General features: G+C 44.6%; 1 protein-coding gene across 3 annotated transcripts in view; it reads left to right on the top strand.

The window, feature by feature from the left end:
* The window catches only part of GRK5 (G protein-coupled receptor kinase 5), an 86,051-nt gene that overhangs the window by 60,164 nt on the left and 2,950 nt on the right, over positions 1–22,937 (top strand). For 2 of the 3 annotated variants that reach the window (XM_018078502.2, XM_029962020.1), the window contains exons 4-12: positions 1,745–1,837; positions 3,974–4,037; positions 4,573–4,713; positions 5,818–6,008; positions 10,361–10,398; positions 11,243–11,332; positions 12,631–12,839; positions 20,277–20,414; positions 22,698–22,835. In XM_018078502.2, the coding sequence (XP_017933991.1) occupies positions 1,745–1,837; positions 3,974–4,037; positions 4,573–4,713; positions 5,818–6,008; positions 10,361–10,398; positions 11,243–11,332; positions 12,631–12,839; positions 20,277–20,414; positions 22,698–22,835 (1,102 nt within the window). Of the gene's footprint in view, positions 1–1,740; positions 1,838–3,973; positions 4,038–4,572; positions 4,714–5,817; positions 6,009–10,360; positions 10,399–11,242; positions 11,333–12,630; positions 12,840–20,276; positions 20,415–22,697; positions 22,836–22,937 lie in introns of all 3 variants that reach the window. The other variant, XM_025895752.2, reaches the window with a different exon arrangement.

The raw sequence follows: 22,937 nt of genomic DNA, 5'->3' as shown, positions 1-22,937 counted from the left end.
TTAATTAACTGAATGGAAGAGGCGAGCATTGGACACCACTTAATGCAGGCCCGCATTCACCCACGGCCATTCCTTCATCTCTAAAGCAGATAAATGAGCCAGGTTTGAAGCCCTGGTAATAAATATGCTGGTCATTTCACACGGACTGAAATGAGGTCAAAAGGAACTTTTAAAAACTTGCTGTTGGTATTTACTGGTATTGAATAACGTTAATTTTGAAAGAGTTCAGACCAAAGAAGGGAGGCATACATACAAATATGAAGCCTGCTGTCCTGTAGGAGTAGGGACAGGGATGAGTGTCGTTCACATCTTCATAAATAAAAATCAGTCTGCAAGAAAAATTCATGTGTAACTCTAACTCCTGCTTTGACCTTTAATATTTTGACTGTCTGCTCCTGCCTCCATTTAAAACTGCACATCTAAGACTTACTTTTTATTTTATTTTGTAAGCTTGAATCCATTAGGGGAACTGTATTATCTGTGTCCAGTCAAAGCTAATGAAGACAAAAATTTGACTTGTTGAGTGTGTGCAATTACCTGCCTGCTCCAAACTAAGGGTGCAAGAATTAAAAAAAAAAAAATTAAGAGCTGAGAAATTCCAAAAATAGTAGCTCAGGAACAGGGGAGACACATTATTCATGATGACTTGTCTGCTCAGGTCTAGAACTGCCTCAGGGTAAGACATAGACTATCCATTCCCAAACTAGAGTAGTCCTTCAGAGAGGCTTTCCTCCTTCCAGCAAAATCTGGAAATGTGTCTGTATACCCTTAGACATGGACACAAAAGTGTCTGTATACACCAAGACAGAAATACTCCTGTTTTAATGGGCATTTTTCACCCCAAACCAACTTTTGTCCTGCCAGTGCTGCTGGCAGAGGTGGGTAAGCAAGGCAAGGACCAACAGCAGCAGGTGAACAGCCCCCTGGCAAACAGTGCAACCACCTTCATTTCAGTCAGCTGGCTCAGCTCAGCCCCTCTTTGCTTAGTTCTGAACCCTTGGCCTCTCTTATGGGATGCCTGATGGTCTCTGGCTGCCTGTCACAAGCAACAGACTTTGTTCTCACGTTTGCAGACTGGCCTTTTTATTCCTTTATTCCTTTTCATTATGCAAAAGATTTTGCACCCACTGCATGAGCCCCAAAATGCTTGTTCTTTGTCCAGAAACAAATCCATATCCCTGTTCAGACTTTTCTTTCTTCTGTTTTGCTCTACAAAGTACATAGCTGTTGGGAAAACCCCTTTGACTTCAGTCACATGTACTCCTTCTTCTGTGTAGCAGGAATTGAAATTGATATTTTTACTCAGAATGGTGCCTCTGAGGGAGCCTCTTTGGCAGAGATGGGCTTCAGCCAGAAATTCTCTATCCAGATATAAACGTCCCCCAAGGTTTAGGAGCTCAGTTCCTGAGGGAGTAGTGTTAATTGAGTAACAGAAGTAAAGACATTTGTTGTCTAGTGGCTAACAACCTCTGGAAAAGTTCATTGAAGCCAATGGGAGTTGCCCTATTAATTTTCAGTGTATATTACTGCTCAGCTTGTATAAGGCCTCCTGTTATGAAATACATCAAACATATCACTTTGTTGCAAGATTGAAACTGGGAGTAAAATAAAGTGAAAAATAAAGTGAAAGTAAAATAATCCTAGCAGATGAGAAGTCTGGATTTTTTTTCCTCTTGTTTTGTTTCTCTTTTGCCTCCAAGTTCAGGATTATAAAATGCTTATATATCCTTTTCATCTGAGATAGATCTGTCCTTGACCACCTCAGTGGGGAACCATTCCAAGAATACCTAAGCAGCATGTACTTCGATAGGTTTCTTCAGTGGAAGTGGCTGGAAAGGTAAGTTGTCACAAGATTTATTTCTTTTTAAATGAAAATAAATAAAAATGTTTATTTTTACTTTCCATGCAAAGTACATAGAATATGCTCAAAAATCTGATATGTTTGCTTCTACAGCTCGAGTGTTTGGCCCTTTAATGGTATCAGGTACATTAGGTGTATTAGGTATGATTAATGTTCATTCAGCAACTTCCGTTGTCTTTTCTGAATATGGTGACTTTTTCTCTGCACCAGTTGTCACTGTTATTACATCACTCTAAACAGAGAGGGTCCTCAAACCATATGTATTTGCTCGACATTTCTGAGCACGTTTAATAACCAAGCAGCCTTAGTGGGTATTAATTTGCGAGGAAAGGGGGTCCTGCCTTTTCCCTGTCAGGGAGGGCTGTAGCAGACGTTCACTGCTGGGTAACAGTGACCTTGAGCTGAGAGGAGACCCAGTTTCCACAAATGGGATTAATTATGGCGGATGCGTTAGGGCAGGAGCCACCAGCGGTGTGTGTCAGCGGGAGGCCTCGGAGATCAAAGGAGCTGGGCCAGTTCCTCTCCCTGGAAAGCTGCAGAGCTGCTGCACAGGAGGGGTGGGCAGAGGGGCCCTTTTGTGCCAGGACATGCTCCACGTGCCATCTTCGCAGAGCCCAGCATTTATTCTTCCATTTCAATTAAAAAAAAACCATGGGAAGATTCGTCTCTGGCCAGGCTATTTCCTGCCTGTTTTCACCTCTGGGATAAGGAATTTTCTGAAATGCTTTGAGGATTTTTTTTTTTTTCCCATTCCCCCAACAACTAGGACAAGCCATTGGATATGCCTGGCTTAAGAAGCTGGGAGAACTGCTTTTAGGTTAGCACAGAGATGTTAGCAGCATGGAGTGATCACCAGCTCCTTCTGACAGCCTACTGGCTCTAACGGAGCAGTCACACAGTCCATTTATTCCAGGGACATTGCTGAACATGTAGTTATCACTGCTAATTGTTGCTTTTAACCCCAACAGCATTTGCAGCAGCCTCGCAGAAGCCTGAAAATAGCATCTTTTCCTCTTCTAGCTTTGACCTTCTCCATTATTTTTCTTCTTCCACTTCGAAAAACAATAATGGACGTTAATGAAACTATTCACTTTAACATTTATTCCTCATTGTCATCAACCTCATCATCCCTGTGGTGGGAACAGCCACATTACTGTGCTCCCTCTGCAGGCTGGCCACCTGCCAGAGGGGAACAAGGATGGGAGGAATATCCATTTCCACTGCTAAGATAGCTGTAAAACTTTGGAGATGGAGTGGTGGATACAAAATCGGATCTCTACGAATCTAGAATTCTTCTCTGTCATGTTATAAAACCTCTGTGGTAGCAAAGTAAAAGTTAGATGTGGGTCTGGAGCCATTCTGGTGGAGCAGATTTTGTGGGAAGCCTGTGAGATTGCACAGAGATCATGTCTCGTGGTTGTTAGGGAGCACTCTGCCCTCAGAGACAGACTTATTTAACCCTTAATTTGATTTTTGCTCCCTTCTTGCCTGTGACACTCACTCCCCCAGGAGGCAGGTAGCCCAGGGGGGACGGGCTGGCTTGGAGCTTGGCTTCCTCTTCTCCCACATAAATCTACCTCTCCTGTTCCCAGGATTGTTTCTTTCCTTGGTTCACATCAGTTTCATGTTTTGTTTAAGACACCAGAAATATTTTCTAGTGGATCTCTTTTTCTCATCTTGCACACCAAACAAAGCCATGTGTTACACCATCCTATATATCATGGGAATTAATATCTTGTTGGAAGCTTTCAGGCCCCCTCTTTGCTTAACAAAAGCCAAAGCTGTATAATGGAGATTCAGAACCCTCCTTGGTCTTAAGATGCTAGCAGAAATTATCCTGATGACTCACTAATGTGTTGTATTTTATTACAGCTTAATATGTTGGAATTGAAAAGTTCAAGCCATACATAGTATTGAAGTAATGTAATTACATAATTATATATTATATTATATTATATGATTACCCTGAGATAATGTGATTATGTAATATCTATCTATTTTGCTTTTCAAAAGTATGCTCTGAAATAAATAAATCACTGAGAGTGCATTAAATGTAGCGTGCCTTTTATTTATTTATTTATTTATTTATTTATTTATTTCCTTTTCTTCCAGGCAACCAGTAACGAAAAACACGTTTCGGCAGTACAGGGTACTGGGGAAGGGCGGCTTTGGGGAGGTGAGTGATTCTGAAACTTTCTGTTAAAGAGTGTTTCTTACTTATTAGGCGCTGCAGGTACAGGAGCCTGATGCGACAGAGGCTGATTTTCATTAATTGCTGACAGTTTTACTTAACCCCTCGGGACACTGTAATCCGAAAAGAACACTTCTGAGGGTTATTTTGTGTTTGGATGTTACACTCACATTTGAATGAGGGTCCACACCCTTAATTGTGTTTTACTGGTGGCTGGAGGTCGCTGGAGAGGCAGGGGAGGTGCAGGCGGGCTGTGGCCGAGCAGATCACAATCTGCACAGACAAAAGGAGGTGGGATAGGGAAGCAGGCGGAGGAAAGTGAAATAATTAAACCAGTATTACACAGCAGGTTTGGAAACAGTAGTCGGTTCCCCCTGCTGCCCCCGCCCAAGCCTTATTCGCTAAGCCTCGGTCTCTCGCCTTAAAAGGACTAAATCAGAAGAGATTGTGAGGAGCAAAGTGCAGCCCAGACACAGCGTTTGCTTCGAATTACCCAGCAATTGTTCTCTCTAATTCGCAGGTCTGCGCCTGCCAAGTGCGGGCGACGGGGAAGATGTACGCCTGCAAGAGATTAGAGAAGAAGAGGATCAAGAAGAGGAAAGGCGAATCCATGGCGCTAAACGAGAAGCAGATCTTAGAAAAAGTCAATAGTCAGTTTGTAGTGAGTATTGAGCTCGGCTCCCCGCTCACCTCCTGAGCACTGCCCTGGTTGAATCCGGTGCCTCCTCCATCTCCCGCTCCTGGGAAGGTGCCCTTTGCTTTGCACCTCAGTCCTGCCCCCTGCACCTTCGCCGGGTCTCATTTTGGTCTCTGGTGCGTGAGAAATGCGCCGACCAAGGAGCCTGTGCCTGCCATGGGAACGTGATGCGTTTGGCAGCCTTGACTTGCATCACAGCTGCATCAGCCTGAGCTATTTTTATCCAGCGTGATTACCTGAATTCCCAGGGTCTGGGAGAGAGGAGCTCGGGAGAGACTAAAGCAGGTTCAACCTGAATAGATCAGAAGAGACTGGCTTGTAGAAGCATCTAAGCAGTGAAGTGGAGCTGGTCTGCCTGATGTAGGGCTTTCCTGGGTCACACCAGCTCTTGTGCCTCTTTTAAAACCTCCCTTAGTTAAAAAAAAAAAAAAAAAGAAAAAAGAGAAAGGTGTAATCTCAGCATCTGCCGTGTTCCTTACACTTATTTCAGGAAACACTGTGTATACAACAGATATTTACTTTACAAGATGTTTACTTACCTCTGGCAGAAACCAAGAACAATGGCACGTTTTTAAAAGTGATGGCTAGCTTTTGACTTCTCTGATTTTTCCTGGGGCACTCACAAGAGCCTCAAAGAAATAACACTGACCTTCATGTCTCAGTGATGGTCCATTGGATCCTCCAGGACTGGTCTGTTTGGGCCTTCCAGGGAACCTACTGAGATGCAAAACAGGGCAGCAGGAGGTGTAGTTTCCCTTCATTACTAAGGTCCCTCTTACATCAAAAAATCTGCCTGGAATTAGTATGCTTGTCCAGCCTGTGAGGCTATCTGAGCCTTGAGGGTTTCTGATGATAAATAGGCTGGATTGAACAAATTAATCTACAGGCTCCTAACATCTGATTTTTCTGTGCCTTTAAATTGTGTGTTTGCCGTTAGATAAGTCCCATATCGAATTCAGTCAATGCATTTTTTAACTTTTCTAGAAAAAAATTCTTTAATGAAAAGCCAGCTCCTCCTTCTTAGCAGCTAACTGAACTGTCACAACTGTGCCTCAAATGTTTTTCTAGGTCAATTTAGCCTATGCCTATGAAACAAAGGACGCCCTGTGTTTAGTTCTGACCATAATGAACGGAGGTGACCTGAAGTTTCACATCTACAACATGGGAAACCCAGGCTTTGAGGAGGAAAGAGCTTTGTTTTATGCAGCAGAGATTCTTTGTGGCTTGGAAGACCTACACAGAGAAAATACTGTGTACAGGTAAGCACTCTCTCTAGAGCCTTAGGAAGTCTTTTCTGGGTAGGAAGGTACTGCCTGCATCCTCCCTGTGCAGCTTGGGTGCCTGAGTGCTCTGGCTGAAATTTCGCAGAGCCCTGTATAAATACAGTGTGATTCAGTAATCATGGAAGGAAGCAGTTCCTCCACTAAGTACATCCTGTCTAAATTAGACAGAACTATCACAAAGCTCCCCAAACCCTACCTCGGCGTGCACTGGGTGACATAAGAAAATGATGAAAGTTCCTCTGAAGAAATGTCATTAAGGAATCTAGTTCCTAGTTGGCACGAAATGGAGATCATTCTACCCAAGCCTCCTTCTAATTACTTACATTATGTTGCACGAGGGGCTGCAGCACGTCAGACGTGGAAAAACCCTCCTTCCTGGATTTTTCCCAAGGGGGTGTCTGAGGCACAGGGCGTGGATTTACACCCTGGTGTGATTAGCTAGACTGGATCGTGGTGGCCACAGCGTGCCAGCCGTGGAAGGAGGCTGCTGCTGGCAGCATCCCACCCGCCGGGGTGCATCCAGCGGGCACGACTCTGCCCGGCGCCGGCGCGGGCAGCCAGCCCCGAGGAGGACACACTGCAGCTTCTCAGCTTCCACTTTGGCTTCCAGCTCTGAGCAAGCACTTTTCCAGGGCACCACGGGGCTTTACTCGCTGGATGAGCGGGCTGATTGCAGATGGAGTTCTTGTGACTCCACGAGGATTTATTTTTTTAATCAACGACCAGTGTAGTTGTAAACAACAGTTAATGTTTGTCTTCATCATCCCAGCTTGTGAAATCATTATGGCTGGCAGTCACAGCAGAAGAGGGCCTGTAAATTGATGAAAGGACTTCCAAGGACAATGATTAATAGGCAATAATATGTTATTTTTGAAAACCAAGCCATGCTTTAAATCACTTGATGTGCCCACGTGCAATATGCACGATGCACGTGCTTGTATGGATAGAAATTACAATATTGTTGTTCCTTGGAGGAGATCTCTAGCAAACTGCCACTTGGTTGCCTCACTGTGCCTCAGCTCTTGCTAGCTGGCATATGGAGGGCAGACAGATAACATGCTGATTTAGTTGGTGCTGGCCCAAGAAGGAGATTTTTTTTTTCCCAAGGAGCAAAATGGAACCAAGTGTGTAATGTCAGTTGAAAAATCAAATTGTGAGTGAAGTGTCTGACTTCCCTTTTCTTTGAAAAACACCCTACCACATTTAAAAGAAAAAATTAGGAGGCAGTACAGTGTTTCTTTTAAAAGTACCAGATTACAAGCATATTTTATTGAATAAAATGACTGGTACATTCACTACATGGCTGATATAATGCCATATATAATGTCATTTTCTAATAGAACAGATCTGGCCACCTAAAAAAGTACGTACTCTGAGAGAAATGGCATCCTACTTCTTTAAGCAGTTGTTTTCATGTTACTCTTACAAGAGCTGCTAGTTTACACCTCAGAAGACACATTCATTTTGGTGATGAATGATATTGTATCCTTGCAGGTGACATTTTCTAGCAGTACTTTAGGAGCCTCTGCAGAGACCCCTAATTTGTAATACCACAGCGTGTTTTGGGACCCGTGAGAAGGGCTCTATAGGTCAATAAAATACAGCAGCTAAATGCTGCCGCTTTCTCAGGGCGAATAATTCGTCACAAAACACTTATTCCTCAGACTTAATTTCACTTCCTGTAAACAAAATGCTCGTGAGTAAATCACAGCGTTGGAAAACACATCCCCATCTCCTGGGCCGTGATGAGGCACATGTGACCCGAGAGAACAGCCAGGCTCAGAGGCAGAGTTATCTGATCCAGAATTCCCTTGGCAAACGTGGCTCTTGTGCTACATTTCTCAACTGCATCATGTGGGTGAAGGTCAACGGGTCGATTGTTCGTGGAAAGCAAACATAGAAAAGCTGCTGGTTCTCCTTGAATTATTTTTAGGTATATAAATATGTATGTATATGAAAATTTTTTTAGGGTTTTTAGATGTATATACATGCATATAGGTAAATAATTTTTATGTGTGCTATAACCATGTCTGGAAGCTCCAGTCAGCATCAAGATCACATTGTCCTAGGCATTTTGCACAAATTTAGGGTAGAGCCTTGTCCACTGTGATTAATTGAGTTCTTTAGGCTTTCCCATACAGCCAAACAATGTACCATTGCCTTCAGAGCATGGGCACAGTGCCAGCAGTTTATGTTTCAGTATGTTTGGGCAAGGCTACTTTACATGTGGGAAGTCATGCCATTGGAAAGGAGCCTTACATGTCACTGTGTCCACCAGGGACTTTTATTTCTCCTTGACATTCCAGTCTTGAGCAGCTGGAAGCGTTGGCCGTGCCAAGGGAGCCAGCCTGGATCCTGGGGAACCAGGAGTCTGAAAACAGGAGTGACAACTGATGTCTGGGGGGGAGGAAAGCTTGCTCTAGTTGCCCTAAATCACAGAATACTGTAGGGACCCAACTGCTGTTCTCAGAGTTCTCCTGGAGTCTCTCATTTTCTCATTCAAAGACAGCATGCAGGATCCTTGTAAGTGGTGCTAAGTTACAGTTTTAAGTGGGACTAGTAACTGCTGGAGCAGAAGATTAAGTTACTGATGAAGGCTGAGTTCTTCAACTAAATAGTTCTTACAGGATTTGAGATAAATTTTTAAAAATAAATAGGAGATGCCCTTGACTGTGTTGCTCCAGCACTGGAAACCTTCTGTTGATAGACAGGGAGAGCTCACAGTGGTATGTTAAATAAAATCACAGCTTCTCCTCAGCATTCAGCTGCCTTTCACATATTTCAGTATTGTTGATTTGAAAAATAGGCTTGGTACCACTGGGCACCCAGTGAGGTTTATCTTGAGAGGTCAAGAGGGTCTGAAGCAAGCAAGAAGAGGAGATTATTCACAGTGCCGTGTTCCTGCTTGAAATAATAAATAAAAACAAGGCAAGTTTTGCAATTTTAATCTTGGCATTGTCAGAACTATAAAATACCCCTCTCCATTCGCAGGAAAATTCATGACACCGGAGCTTGAGGCACAGGGGGGGCTCCTGCCCAGGCTCTGTGCAATGTCCTGTTTCCCTGGTGCAAGGGTTTCCCCTGTGCACCCCCTCTCTTGGCTCTTTGAAAGCAGTGCCTCTTGCTGGGAAGCTAACAGGATCGAGCTGGTTCACAGATGCAAGGAGGCCTTACAAAGAGAAGAGGCCAAACACTGCTTGGATTTGCACCAGACTGAGCACTGTGTTTAGATAAAAGCCAGGGCACGGTGTGGTGAATGCCAGGAGTGCTGTTCTCCCTGACTCACCCACCCCAGCCCTCCTGGGACACTCCCTGCCCATCTCCCTTCCCTCTCACACCTCTGGTCCCACCTCCCAGGCACGAGCAGGAAGGGAAGGAGCCTGTCTGGCTCCCACCTCAACAGCAGCCCTAGAAGGGCAGCAGTGGCTGCAAAGTTGTGCTGGGCTGCACAGGTTTGGAAAGCAGCCGTGGCCAAGAGAGGGGGCTGGAGCGTGGCTGGCCTGGGCAGCGTCTAGAAGGAACAGCTGGTGGAGTGGGTTTCGTGCAGACAAACCTTTCAGAAGAATGATCTGCCAAGGCTCTGCTAAATATATGAAAACTGAGATTACTTATTTCAGAAGTTTATAACTTGGCCAGATTTGGGATTTTTATTTTTTTTTTCACAGGAGCAGTAAAAGGCACATCTTTGACATCAGAGTGACCACCTTGCCAATTTTCGTGGCGTTACTCCAAACCACATAGGCACTAGAGTTTCACAAATGTTTGTATGAAGAGTCTTAATCTGGGCAAAGCATTCCCCCCCTGCCCCTCTTTTTCCAAACGTGGTGAAATTATTACACGTGTGTGCAAGTGCCTGGACACACATTCACATGTTTGGTCTGAGTCAGATGCCAGGCATGGAAAACTCGAGCCCAACAGATTGCTACTTCCATTTTCATGTGCAAATAAAGCATTTTAAAATTTAAAATATTTTTCTTTTTGACAAAAGATTTTACAACAGAAAATGTTAACAGAGATTTAACAACACACAGGACTACAGGGTTTGGTTTACAGGGCTTACAGCACTAGATGGATGAGTCCATTACGGAGCAGATTAGGAACTAAAAGCTTGGCTTAGTGAAAAATTCTAACTCCAGTTTAGAAAAAGACATATGGTTTCAGTCTCTCTGTGAAGTGAGTTGTAAAAGGTTGCATTGGTTTCAGGAGTTCCTCGCTGTTTGGGTTGACACTCAATTGGTTTATTACTAGTAATAAATGCACTCGCACAGTTGTATGGTTATGTTATCAAAACCAGCTTCGTACCAATGACTGCTATCCTTCATTTTCAGAGATCTGAAGCCAGAAAATATCCTGCTGGATGATTATGGTAAGTCTCAGAGGTTTACAGAGATGCTTTCCCAGTAAAGCAGATTAAGTTAGTTTTAGGATATATATTGCACAAAGACAAATAATGCTCTGAAGTGATTAAGGGGCTCAGCATACACTAATATTGCCGTGCAGGGGAGGCTGAGCTGCTGGAGCTCCTGCACAGATGGAGCGGAGCAGCCGGGGCTGTGCTCGAGCTCAGCAGGGTCTGTGCTTCGCTGGGGCTCTCTGCCTTCTTTGCATTGTTTTTCTGTCCTTCTTGCTGCAAGGCTGATGCAATACAAAGGAAGTTCTGATTTCTAAATCTGTGCTTCTCACTCTGTTTTCAAAAGTGTTTTCATCCTTTGCTGAGCTGAGTCTCGTTCTGTGCAAACCCAGGTACCCGTTTGCTGCTGAAGGCAGCGATAATCGAATCTCATGCTGACTTACAGACCAGATGTAGCCCCTTCAGCCATCAGAGGGTTACAGAATTATGTCAGCCCATCCATTCTCTCTGATCAGTTCAAGACACTTCCCCACAGCATGCTTCTCATTGCCTTTTTTCCTTGGTTTTAAAATGTCTAACACAATCCAATCCCGTCCGTAACCTCACTTTAATTTCATTGAATTGTAGTGCCCTTTATAATTCCTCTTTTCCATAATAATTCCTCTTTTCCTTAATAATTCCTCTTTTCCTTATCAATGAAACTGTTCCAATTCAGTGATTCAGAACACTCTTCTCTTAAAAAGTCTGAGCAGTAAATTGCAAGAGTATTGTAGCAATGACCACAGCTGGGGGGGTTGGACTAATTTGGGTCATGTTGTTATATCTGCTTTTTGGTTTTTTGTTTCTATTTTCCTTCCAGGCCATATCAGAATATCTGATTTGGGTCTAGCTGTTAAAATCCCTGAGGGTGAATCAATCCGTGGAAGAGTAGGGACAGTAGGGTATATGGGTAAGTCTTCTACAGCTCATCTTTTATATAATTACTTGACTTCTCGTGATATTTCTGCCATGTAAGCTTGAGAAAAAGAATAAAAAATATTCACATTAGGCTGGGTCCAGTTCCTTGCAGCAACCCACACAGAAATCATGGCAGGGGAAATCAGAAGGATGAACCACAGCAGCTCTCAGTGAGTCTGGTCTATAACCTTAAATCAGCAAAGAAAATGAAAAGGGGAGACAACAACTGGGATTCTGGTGATTTAAGCATAGGTTTATTTTAGGAGGGTTATGTGCTAAAAGAAAAGTTTCTTTCTAGTTGCTACTTTAAATAATAGTAAGTGATAAAATGATAGTTTGTGATAAAATGGGTAAGTCCACACCTATGGTCATCTTGACCAGAGTCATCTTGAGTCTTCCATTCTGTGCAGGGGAGGTTGCACAAAAGAAGAGTAGAGATTTGTGCACTGGTAAAATGAAAACACTCTCCCTGGTTCAACTAGATCTGTTTTCTAAATTCAATGTAATTATTTTCATGCATTCTCTGGGTGGGCATATTTCTTGGAGTAAAAATTTGCTTGTGCTTATTTGACTAAATAGAAACTAGCTGATGTGAGCCACTGTTACACCATGGGGAGACTTTAATGAAAGCAAGCAAATCAGTTGTCATGTCTAAATTTTGTTATCCCAGTGTAAGTTTGCGTGCACACTGAGGCTCTGTGCTTGTGGGCACGTGTGTGTGTGTGTGTTTGCACCCCTGCATGGCAGTGAAGGGGCCTGCAAGGCAGCGACTGTACGCCCAAAGCATCGTGTGGTTGCAACACAAAATAAATGGGTTGTTCTTTTTAAAGTGGGAGAGAAAAAAAAATAAGTTACCAATTGACCAAAAAGACAGAATTTGCTTTTGAAGAAATGTCACGGCCGTTCACAGGATGTGTGTTTGCATTTCATTTCTTCCCTAAATGGAGAAGTCTGGAGGGACTCTTAAGTTTAGGTCTCTGCTTAATATTTAGCTTCAACTTCTTTCTGGGTTTTTTTGGTTGGTTTTTTTTTTTTTCCCTAATTGGACTGAGTTGGTAGAGAAGTCAGAAGGCAGCATGCACAAGGCATGTAGCATGTAGAGAAAACAGCATGGCATGTAGCATGCTGCATTCTCTGTAATGCAATCAGTGGAAATCAGGAGGTATTTTTGTATTTTACCCACCATCGTCTGTGCATGTGTGTTCAGTCACCAAAATGAAAGTTCTAGACGTTTGTTTTGCCTATCTAAATATCAAGCATCTCCACAAGACGTATCACTCTCCTCCACAGCTCCAGAAGTGTTGAACAACCAGAGATACACGCTCAGCCCTGACTACTGGGGGCTAGGCTGTCTCATTTATGAAATGATTGCTGGGCAATCACCATTTCGTGGAAGGAAGGAGAAGGTGAAGAGGGAAGAAGTGGACAGGAGGGTGCTGGAGACAGAAGAGGTGTACTCCCACAAGTTTTCTGAGGAGGCCAAGTCCATCTGTAAAATGGTAAGGGGCTGGAAGGCCCGCTGTGGCAGCGCCGTTAACAAGCTGTGTGTGACACGGTCTGAGCAGAAACACTATCCCACAGAGGGGCTGCAGAAACAAGGACTAACCAAGCTCATCTGCTGAGGGGGTGACTGCATTCTCTGTTGATTCTAATTGTGTTTGTTTGGGCTTGCTTCTCCATGAGATTCATCACGGTCGTCTGGAGCCCTTTCCAAAGTTTTAAGGCCAAGGGAGCGGTATCTATTCTCGTGAGACTTTGAATGTTAGTTTGCAGTCAGGAATGCATTTCTGTCTTTTATAACATTGTAGAAAAAATAAAAAGGACTTGATGATGCAAGACTCTGGTTGTCTCCTGCAAGGAACTGAAAACCCCAGGCTTCCATTGTCTTTGGTGAGAGCTGGGGGTAAGCAGGACAAGGATTATGCAATGAAATTATTGAGACACTCAAATGTCCCAGCCCATCTTACTGAGTTTGTTAGCAGCTTTTCCCCTGGGGTGCAGGGTATCCAGCTTTTCTTAATACTGTTGAGCTGTTCTTCAAAATGTTTTCTCACTCTTTCAGCTGGGAGTCATTTTTGTAGCACAATAGCCATGTCTGACAATGGAAATCCTCAAACCCTCCGAGAAATCTCAAAGCTGTGTCTGAATTCATCAGTGTCTTGTTGACATCCATCTTTAGAAGGCGGAATTGTAGTTTGGAAAGGGCTGTGGCCTTTCTCTTGATGTTGTTTGCTAACGAGTGAAGTCTCCTTTGGAGGCAATGACATATCTGTGTATGCTGGTAGAGGGAGAATGAGGGGAAAGAAAGGTCAACAAATAGGTAGTGAGAGTTTCACCAATGTCTTGTGCAACAGGCAAGCAAACAGGTCGATGACATTCTGGTTGGCTGGCTTCAGGAAGAGACACTGAAGTCTCCTTGCAAATAATAATGGTAGCATTGCCAAGTATGGTGCCTGGAAGTTATTAACTCACAGTGCACCAACTCACTGCTGAATCCCTGGGTGGTAACTAGCTGACATCACTCTTGATAGATATTCTAGGCCATTCACTGCCCTTAATTGGAGATTCAGAGCCCCCAGTGAAGCTGACACGGGAAACTTTAGGACAGTCACAGACTCTTACAAACCATCTCATGTGCTCAAACAGCCTTCTCTTCTCAGGTAGCATCTTAACTGTCTCCAGGTGAGGAGTAGAGTCTGCTGGAGTGGCAGAGGGTTTGTGCATATCCTGCTGTTAGTATGGAATAGAAATGTAGTGGGCAAAAATTATATCCTGTTGCTTATTCCCTAGTTATTTGCAGGCATGAGGCACAGAATCAGAACAGTTTGGGTTGGGAGGGACCTTTAAAGATCATCTAGCCCAAGCCCCCTTTTCTGGCTGACGCATTGTAGAAGCCCTCCTTGTTACTCTTTGTGTCTCTTGCACAACAGAATGAAAGTATACGTTGAAAATAAGCAAGCCCAGAAGAACTTAAAGTGGAGAAGAATTAAATGCAGCATTGATGGGATAGTGCTGTAGATGAGCTACCACTCCAGGGGAGCAGACAGTCGTTACACTGTAGTGGTCATTGTCATCTTCAAGCCATGGAGGCTTTGGTTTCACAGAGGTGGGACCTTGGGAGGTCATCTAGTTCATTCCCTTGCCTCAGGGAAGCATGGACTGTATATAAATCATCCTGAAAACTTGATCATTAGCTGCTTCCCTGTCCAATCACGTGGCATGTTTATTTAGGTGGTTTCTGCAAACTATTAATGGATCCAAAGATAACCCTTCCCTTTTTGAGCACTAATGCCTCAAGGCAGGAAGTGCCTTAGTTCTGGTACCGAGTGTGATGGCATTTGTGGTTTTACATCCAAAAGTGATTTATTTTATCAAGATTTTTTATTTTAAAAATCCGTTATTCAAATGCATTTTCTCAAATTCTTTTTGCTCTTTGTGCTGAAAAGCAGGACTTTGTTAGTTTGTACCAGCATCTTAACAAGGACACAAAAAAGTAACAATTAATTACCCCTCATGTCTGCAAAATGAAACATGAAGTTTCAGTACATGAATCTAACTTGAGCCTTCACAAAGATCTGACACAACAAGGCTTTCCCACAGCGGACTCTTCAGGGTAGGAGTGGGGAACAACATGTTTCTCACCATGTCTCCTAACCTTCTCTTCAAAGCTTGCTCCATGAGCTCATAGCGTCGCCATCAGGAGATATATTGTCTTTATTCATTTGCTCATATGAAAGCCCTCTAGTGTCACTCCATGTCAACCTTCCCCTGCAGGATGTTTGTGCCCTTTTGCATTTTTGCAGGCACATATCATAGCTCCCATTAATCATCATCCATCCCATATTTCCATGTTTCATTTTGTAAGCAATTTCCCATAAATCAGACCTCATTTTGGACTGAAACAGAGATGAATAATAAATAATTAGGAACAGGGGCAGCTGGCTTTCTGGGAAGCTCCCCAACCCATAGTTCCCATATAACATAACTGCTTCATGGTGTGTTTTTTCTGTGAAAAAACTCCAGTCTTTCTAGGAAATGCTCCCTGTTTGTTGTTGTTATGACTTGTACTTCATTGATGTACATGCATGTCTTCTCTGACAAGTGCAGTCATGCATCCAGAGATGTGACTTGAAGTGCATTCAAGTCAGCAGAATTGGATGGGCCCATATTTCTCTGTTCTTCTGACAGTGTCCTGCTTCTCTATGTTTCCCACAAAGTGTCTTCCCTCATGCCTTTTATTCCTGCAGCTCCCTTTTTACTCCACAAAAGGGATCTCTGGTTGGAGGGTGTAGAGAAGACAGAGCCAAACTCTTGGTTTGCTGCCCAGTAACGGGACAGGAGGCAATGGGCACAAACTGAAACACAGGGGGGTCCCTCTGAACATTGGGAAACACTTTTCCACAGTGAATGTAGTCAAGTACTGGAACAGGTTTCCCAGAGAGGCTGTGTGGTCTCCACACCTGGAGTTATCCAAATCCCAGCTGGACAAGGTCTGGAACAACTTGCTCTAAGTGGCTCTGCTTTGAGTAGAGGGGTTGGACTAGGCAATCTCCAGACATGGCTGTTCCACCATTCTAATCTCCATTCCTTTCCCAAGGTGCCTCCCCAACCAACTAAAAGGTGATGGGTTCTTTTTTCCCCTAAAAGCAATTTTTTTCTCAACCTCACCACCAGAAAATGTCATCCCACAGCTACTCCTGCCTGCTTTCATCCTTCCTCTCTGCTCTCATCCCTAGAAACCAACTTGTTCACACATAATGACACCTTCAAGTTTGCCAGTGCTGCCCGAGGATAACTGATCTCCATCTGTCTTGGGAGGAACCTCGTACACGTCAGGGTGCTCTTCAAATGATTATTGTTGCTATTGAGAATAACAACAGCAACAATAATAATAAATCTTCTCTAGTAGGTCTTTGCAATGAGCTTAATTGTCACCCACGCCTGAGAGTGTTTTATCTCTTCAGCTGGCCAGATGAGGCTGTGATTTCATAAGCAGGATGATGTACAGCCATTCATGTCATTCTGGCATCTTCAGTTCCCACTCCACTCTCTTCTCTCATTTAGTAACTGAGAGGGGACCATAGTACTGCCTTTCTATTCTCTAAAAATTGCTGAAAAGAGTATGCTTACCTCTGTGTCAGGGTTGAAATTTATCTAGGTGATTCCTTAAACTATTTGATCAGCTGGGTCAATGGAAATGGTTTTACCCTTGTCTCTTTTCATGAGCAGCAATTTTTTGTTTCCCCTTACTCCTATAATTTTAGGACTAACATCCTAGGACTTGGAATTGTTTATTACATGGTATGATCTGGATATGAACTGATTGATCACAAGAAGATAAAGCAGTGCTTTGGGGGCTGCTGGCTTTTTTTAGCAATCCTCACAACAGTTGTTTCTTTTTGAAAAGGAAACAAAACAAAGTCATGGAAAAAGTCTCAGACATAGCAGAGTTTGAATCCCCAGTGGGGATCAAATGAGCGACATGAAAGTATCAGAAAGCTCTTTATATCAAGATCTTGATGTAACTTCACTGCTGCTACTCAGGACTCTCTTTGAAAATCCTGTTCTAGTCATGCTTTGCCCATAACTCTGTAGACTAAACCCTAAATGTCCAGTGTCATCTGGAGCATTTGCTACCAGAACATAAAGCTCTGCTGCTTGGTATCAACTTCATGCATGGTTGGGTGGCCTAAGACGTCTTCAGATTTGAAACTCTGTGAATTATCTGCAGGCTTTGGCTGTAAAATTACTCTGAAATTATGTTTAATGGGGTCACTTGCACTGCTGTCCCAGGAGGGCTTGTCACCAGCCTGATGTAGTTGCTTTTGTTCTGCTCTCTGTTCATATTAAATAAACCCTTTGAAGCTGAATTAAACAAAAGTGTAGAGGTGGCTCAAAACATACAGTTGTTATCTCCATTTTCTTTTCCAGGTCAGATTCCCAAATGGGATGCATGTTTCAGGCTCTTGCAAAGGTTTACTATTGCAGAAAGCTTCTGGGGCTGCAGGAAATGGTAAAAGACTCATTATTCCTCAGACAAAGGAAGGGTTTTTTCCTTCTGGAAAATGTTATAGTCCATGCTATCTCTTGATATCCACAACAGAAGCCAGAAAAATTGTCTGGTTTCACCTGTTGCCATCTCTAGAGCTGGTTGAATCTACAGCTTATCAAATTCCATGAATTTCTTACATTTTTCTCCATTGGGACTCTCCTCAAGAGGCAGGCAGGAGTTTGCAGGAGAATCCTCTCCTTTCTGTGGTCTTTCAGTCCCAGCCTATTCCCACTGGCCTGTTCCCTTTTGTGTCTTTCAGCCTGCAGTGTGTCCAACCACCCACAGCCAACTGCATTCATGCTCCAGAGACTCCCTTCTCACATCTGAAATTGCTGAACACTCCCTTGTTTATCACAGAGAAGCCCAGGAGTACCCAGGCAGCCTTTTTCTATCCTCAGCTACCCTATCCTCTGACCACACACTCCAAACAACTTACAGCCTGACAAGGGTAAATTCACAGATTAGTTTGGTCTTCCCGCTTAATCCAGAGTCCAGACTACATAGACAGGATGTAACCCCCTTTCATCCCTTCACAGCTCACTTGAGAGCAGAAACTGCGGGGATCTCCTTTGTCATCTACAGGCAATTCCAGCCTACCCCTTCCTACTACCTCTTGCTCCTCAGCTGCGCTGTCCCTGAAAGCTTCAAAGTATCATTTCCAAAAGTATATCAGAGCCAGGGGCCGTAAAAATGGTCTTTCTGCCTTCAGATTCTTCTTTCCACCTGTCAGGAAAGCCCTATCAGCATGAGAATAGAAGATCAAAAGTACTTTTGCCTCCTCCACCCAACCACAACAGAGCAAGCCGGATTCTGACTGGAAATTCCAGAGCTATCTTCTTCACATAGGCTAGAACATGTGACTGTTGGGATTTAACAAAACAAATAAACAAACAAACAAAAACCAATACAGAAATACTCGCAACAAAAAACCTTGCCTCAGGACTGAGGGAGCTCAAAGTCTTGTGCAACAATGAGCACTGGGGAGGCCACCCCTGGAGTGCTGTGTCCAGTTCTGGGCCCTCAGCTCAGGAAGGCCCTGGAGGGGCTGGAGCAGGTCCAGAGGAGAGCAACAAGGCTGGGGAAGGGACTGGAGCACAAGTGCTGTGAGGAGAGGCTGAGGGAGCTGGGGGGGCTCAGCCTGGAGAAGAGGAGGCTCAGGGGGGACCTCCTCACTCTCTGCAACTCCCTGACAGGAGGGGGGAGCCAGGGGGGGTTGGTCTCTTTTCCCAGGCAATGATCAGCAAGACAAGAGGGCTGGGTCTTCAGCTGTGCCAGGGGAGGTTTAGGTTGGATATTAGGAAGGAATTCTTTCCAGAGAGGGTGCTCAGCCATTGGAATGGGCTGCCCAGGGAAGTGGAGGATTCTCCGTCCCTGGAGGTTTTTAGGATGAGACTGGATGTGGCATCAGTGCCATGGGCTGGGAACCACGGTGGGATTGGATCAAGGGCTGGACTTGATGATCTCGGAGGTCCCTTCCAACCCAGCTGATTCTGTGATTCTATGAATTGGAAAGCAAAACCGCCGCAGCTGGGACGGTCCAGGACGAGCCTCCCGCGGGCGGGCAGTGCCCTCGGCTCGCTGGGGCTTTCAGTGCCATTCCCGGAGCGCAGCCCACCCGGGCAGGGGCGAGCGGTGCTTCCCGGCTCGGCTCCGGGCAAGCAGAGCCGGGGGTGGGGGGGAGCCCTGGCCCCGGGAGATGCTCCCGGGATGCTCCCGGGACCGGCCCGCGCGCTCGCGCTCCTCTGCTGCCTCCCGGCGGCACCGGCACGACAGACACCCCTCCTGTCAGTGCCGGGTCACTGGCAGCGCCACGGAGAGGTTTGTGATGAAGGGATCTTAAAGAACACCTAGTGCAACCCCCTGCCGTGGGCAGGGACACCTTCCACCAGCCCGGGTTGCTCCGAGCCCCGTCCAGCCTGTCCTTGGACACTTCCAGGGATGGGGCAGCCACAGCTTCTCTGGGCAACGTGTTCTCTTGCAGTGCCTTTAGGTACTGGATGGGGCTTTAGGGTCTCCCTGGAGCATTTTCCACTGGTGTGGAAAATGTAGAGCACCCAGCAAAGCCAGCCTTGCCCGTTTGCAGTGCATGTTTAGTTTGCTGCTGAGCTAAGGCATGAGTTGCCCATCTCTTGAGTAGGCAGCTGAAATCTCTGGCAGATGATGGTGATTTTGGAGCTGTATTTTCCCATCTTTATCTGAGCATAATGCAGGCTTCCTTGAAGATGAATGGAAGGGAAAACAGGGAAACAAAACTGTGAACCTTCACTTTTCAGCAGATTGCCTTTCAAGTCAGTGGTACATTTAGACAGGTCCCTGTCCCAGGTGATGGTCTTTTTGAACCAGTCACTTGCACAATGAGCTCTACCTCTCTTCAACTGTTTAGTTGTGATCTCTTAGCCTGCTTGATCCTATGCATATGGTTTAAAAGTAGAGGCACTTTTGTGATGATTTGGCTATATGTTGTCTGCTCATCCACCAACTAGTTTGTGCCAGAATTATTGAACTCTTTCCTTGCAGATCAATTAGTCCATCCATACAAAAGAAAAAAAAAATGAGAAAAAACACATGAGACTTATGAATGTGCATCTATATAAGTTATTAAGGAATGTCAGATCTTTTCTTGAGAGTGTTCACTGAAAGTAAGCAGAAGCAACAGTCTCTATTTTGACTGTAAATACTTTACAGCAGGTGATTTTCAAATGGTTTTACCAGCATGTGGAACAGGGCAGTCCTAATCCATTTAACTTCAGCCTTTAAGTAGCAGCAATTCCACCTCCCCTCTGTGCTTCCCTCTGGGCACGTTCAAAACCAACTGGAGATAAAAATATCTCTGTGGAGCTCTTGCTTTTCTGACATCCTCACCACTCCTCTTGGCACGTTTCAGCTCCTCACCAAAGACGTGAAGCAGCGGCTGGGATGTCAGGGGGAAGGTGCAGCAGAAGTGAAGAGGCACCCCTTCTTCAAGAGCATGAATTTCAAGCGGTTAGAAGCAGGAATGCTGGATCCTCCCTTTGTCCCTGATGTAAGTACGATGGGAAGAACCCCCAGTGGCCTCTTTCTAGAGATTTGTTTCTAAAATAACTTCTCTCTCTCAGGGCTGTTACCACTGTCTGCATGGGAAGGTGTGAGAAGTGGTAGGGCTGGAGTGGGGGTGCTGGGAGGAAGAGCAGAGGGAGCTGTGTAGGTGTGTGTGTGCAGGGTGGGTGAACCTCCACACAGGATGGTCACCTGGGCCTTCACTCATTCCCAATCATTTTACCACAGCATTCCATGTGACACTGGAGGCACTGGAAACCTTTGTATTCCCTTACCCATGGTGGTGGTGTGAGGATCAGTGTGCTCAGGACCAGGTGGTGCTTGGCACCACCAGCAGTGAGAGCCACATGTATGCACACAGATTTATAGATATACATGCTGAGTGAAACCAGAACTACAAAGTCCAAAGCTCTGTGGAGCCAGGGGATTGACTTGGTCATTATGACATCAGGTGTCACCTCCAGCAGAGAAGGTGACTTGGACCTGAGAGAGCATTTTGAACTTTTTAGTGTTCATGGGGCATGAAACCCAACGTTGAGTCCTTACTCAGGTTTGCACCCCAGACTCACACATACTCAAAGTCTTTGTTGCATTGGTAACAACAAAGCTTTTTCCACCCTTTTGTGGTATTAATTTCTACCCCAGTGCACAGAGTTATCTGATGATTTTCCTCCCGCAGGGCTCTCTTTCTGGCTAGATCTTCTATCCTTAAAGTTCCCATATGGTTCTAAGTAAACACTGCCATTTTAATCTATTAAGGAAAGTAACATCTTGGCAGCTCTCATTCACGTTGCTGCAAACTCAACCAAACCAAAGTGGTTTGAATGCTACGAGAGTTTACTTTAGCTGCTCTGGTTTTGCTTTACATTTTACTATGTGGCCTAGTTACTCCTGCCAATTAGCCCATGGTGTTACGACCTGCTTTAGTGGGAAGAAACAGGAGACAAGCTACTATTTCTTTCTGATGTAGAAAATTAGAAAATTCTGGGCTCAAATTTGGGATCTGCCAGAGTGTGTTAAAAGCTTAGCTGAGGCACGAAAGGCCCAGAAGGCACCTCTTAGAGACACATTTGCTAAAGCAAAGGCACATAAATTTTTATGGCTATTTATCGGGAACTCAAGAGCTGCCCCTAATTTGATTTGTTTGCCAATTCATCCGTAGATTTCCCAGTCTTTACTGAAGTCAGCTGAATCACCCAAAGCTATATAGCCAATGGCAGAGGTTGGAATCCAACCTGTGTCTCTCCATCCTCTTCTAGATTACTCTGTGTCCACAAAATTGCTGTGGATCACAGCCATCTGGAATGCAGAAGGATGCAGCCTTCAGCACACAGGACCTCTGTCAACTCTGTTTGTTTGGCCACAGTGCTCAGATAAAGTGCTGCACTGTTGGAGCCCTGGGCAGTCATGGTACCATCTGTAGGCAGTAGGATTCAACACGTGCTGCAGTTGAGCAGGTCAGGCTGGTCCCACCAGCCACCCCTCGATTATCCCTGCACATCAGAGGGTAGCTGGGAACTCTCTGGGCACACAGGTGACCACACTGAGGGTGACAGGGAGCCAGTGATGACCATTTCTGCTCTCTGTGGCTGACTGCTGGAATAGGAGCTAAAAACCACGTCACTGCAAAGAGCTCTGTCTCTGTCATCCCAGAAAGCTAAGTAGTTCAAAAAGGCAAAGCCATTTGACTGTTTCTTTGAACAAATGCAGACAAGTTAGAAGAGTTAATAGAGGTGCTTCTGGACAGCTTCCAGCAGCAGAGCTATTAATAAAAACAATGGAAAAATGCCAAACCTCCTCTGTTTTCTTTAGCAATTAGTGTACATTCCTTTAAATTTTTAAGCTGCAAACCCCACAGCTATCTGACCAGGAGGGCACTTCTGTTTGAGGCCTCTTTTCAGAGCTGTCTCATAAACATTCTGGTTTTCTGTTGTTTCCACTCTAAAAGAAAAGACCGGTGAAGGATTTGATTTTTGTTTTCTTGCTTTCTCTGTTCTTTTCCTCTCACCTCTTAACCAGATGGTACATGGATGACTAAAACCTACTTTGACTGATGCTTTAAGGACTTCGAAATAGGAATCTTAAGGTGCTTAAAGTGAAGTCAGCCTTTGATGATGAACAGGCAGGCAGAACAAGTCTAGAGAAAGGGGATGCAGACACACACTTGTTGTTAGACATTCTCACTTGACTGAAAATGTGAATGAAAGCACATGATCCGACTTAGAAACATTTTTTCTCTTGTTGTTTCTCTTTTCTTTGCTGCTGACAGCCCAGAGCAGTGTACTGCAAGGATGTGTTGGACATCGAGCAGTTCTCCACAGTGAAAGGAGTTAACCTGGACCAAACAGATGATGATTTCTATTCCAAGTTTTCCACAGGATCAGTGTCTATCCCATGGCAAAATGAGGTAAGGGTGTATCATAGTAAAATTACTCCAATGAAAGCCCAAATGCAGATGGTTTAAGAGGAGCAGTATGTTTCCAGTAATATATGGCTACTGGAGAACCTA

This window comes from Manacus vitellinus, unplaced genomic scaffold, assembly GCF_001715985.3.
Source record: "Manacus vitellinus isolate BGI_N305 unplaced genomic scaffold, ASM171598v3 scaffold_40_pilon, whole genome shotgun sequence".
Taxonomy (NCBI): Eukaryota; Metazoa; Chordata; class Aves; order Passeriformes; family Pipridae; genus Manacus; species Manacus vitellinus.
The sequence above is the reverse complement of the archived record's forward strand: the minus strand, read 5'-3'. Positions and strand labels throughout refer to the sequence as shown.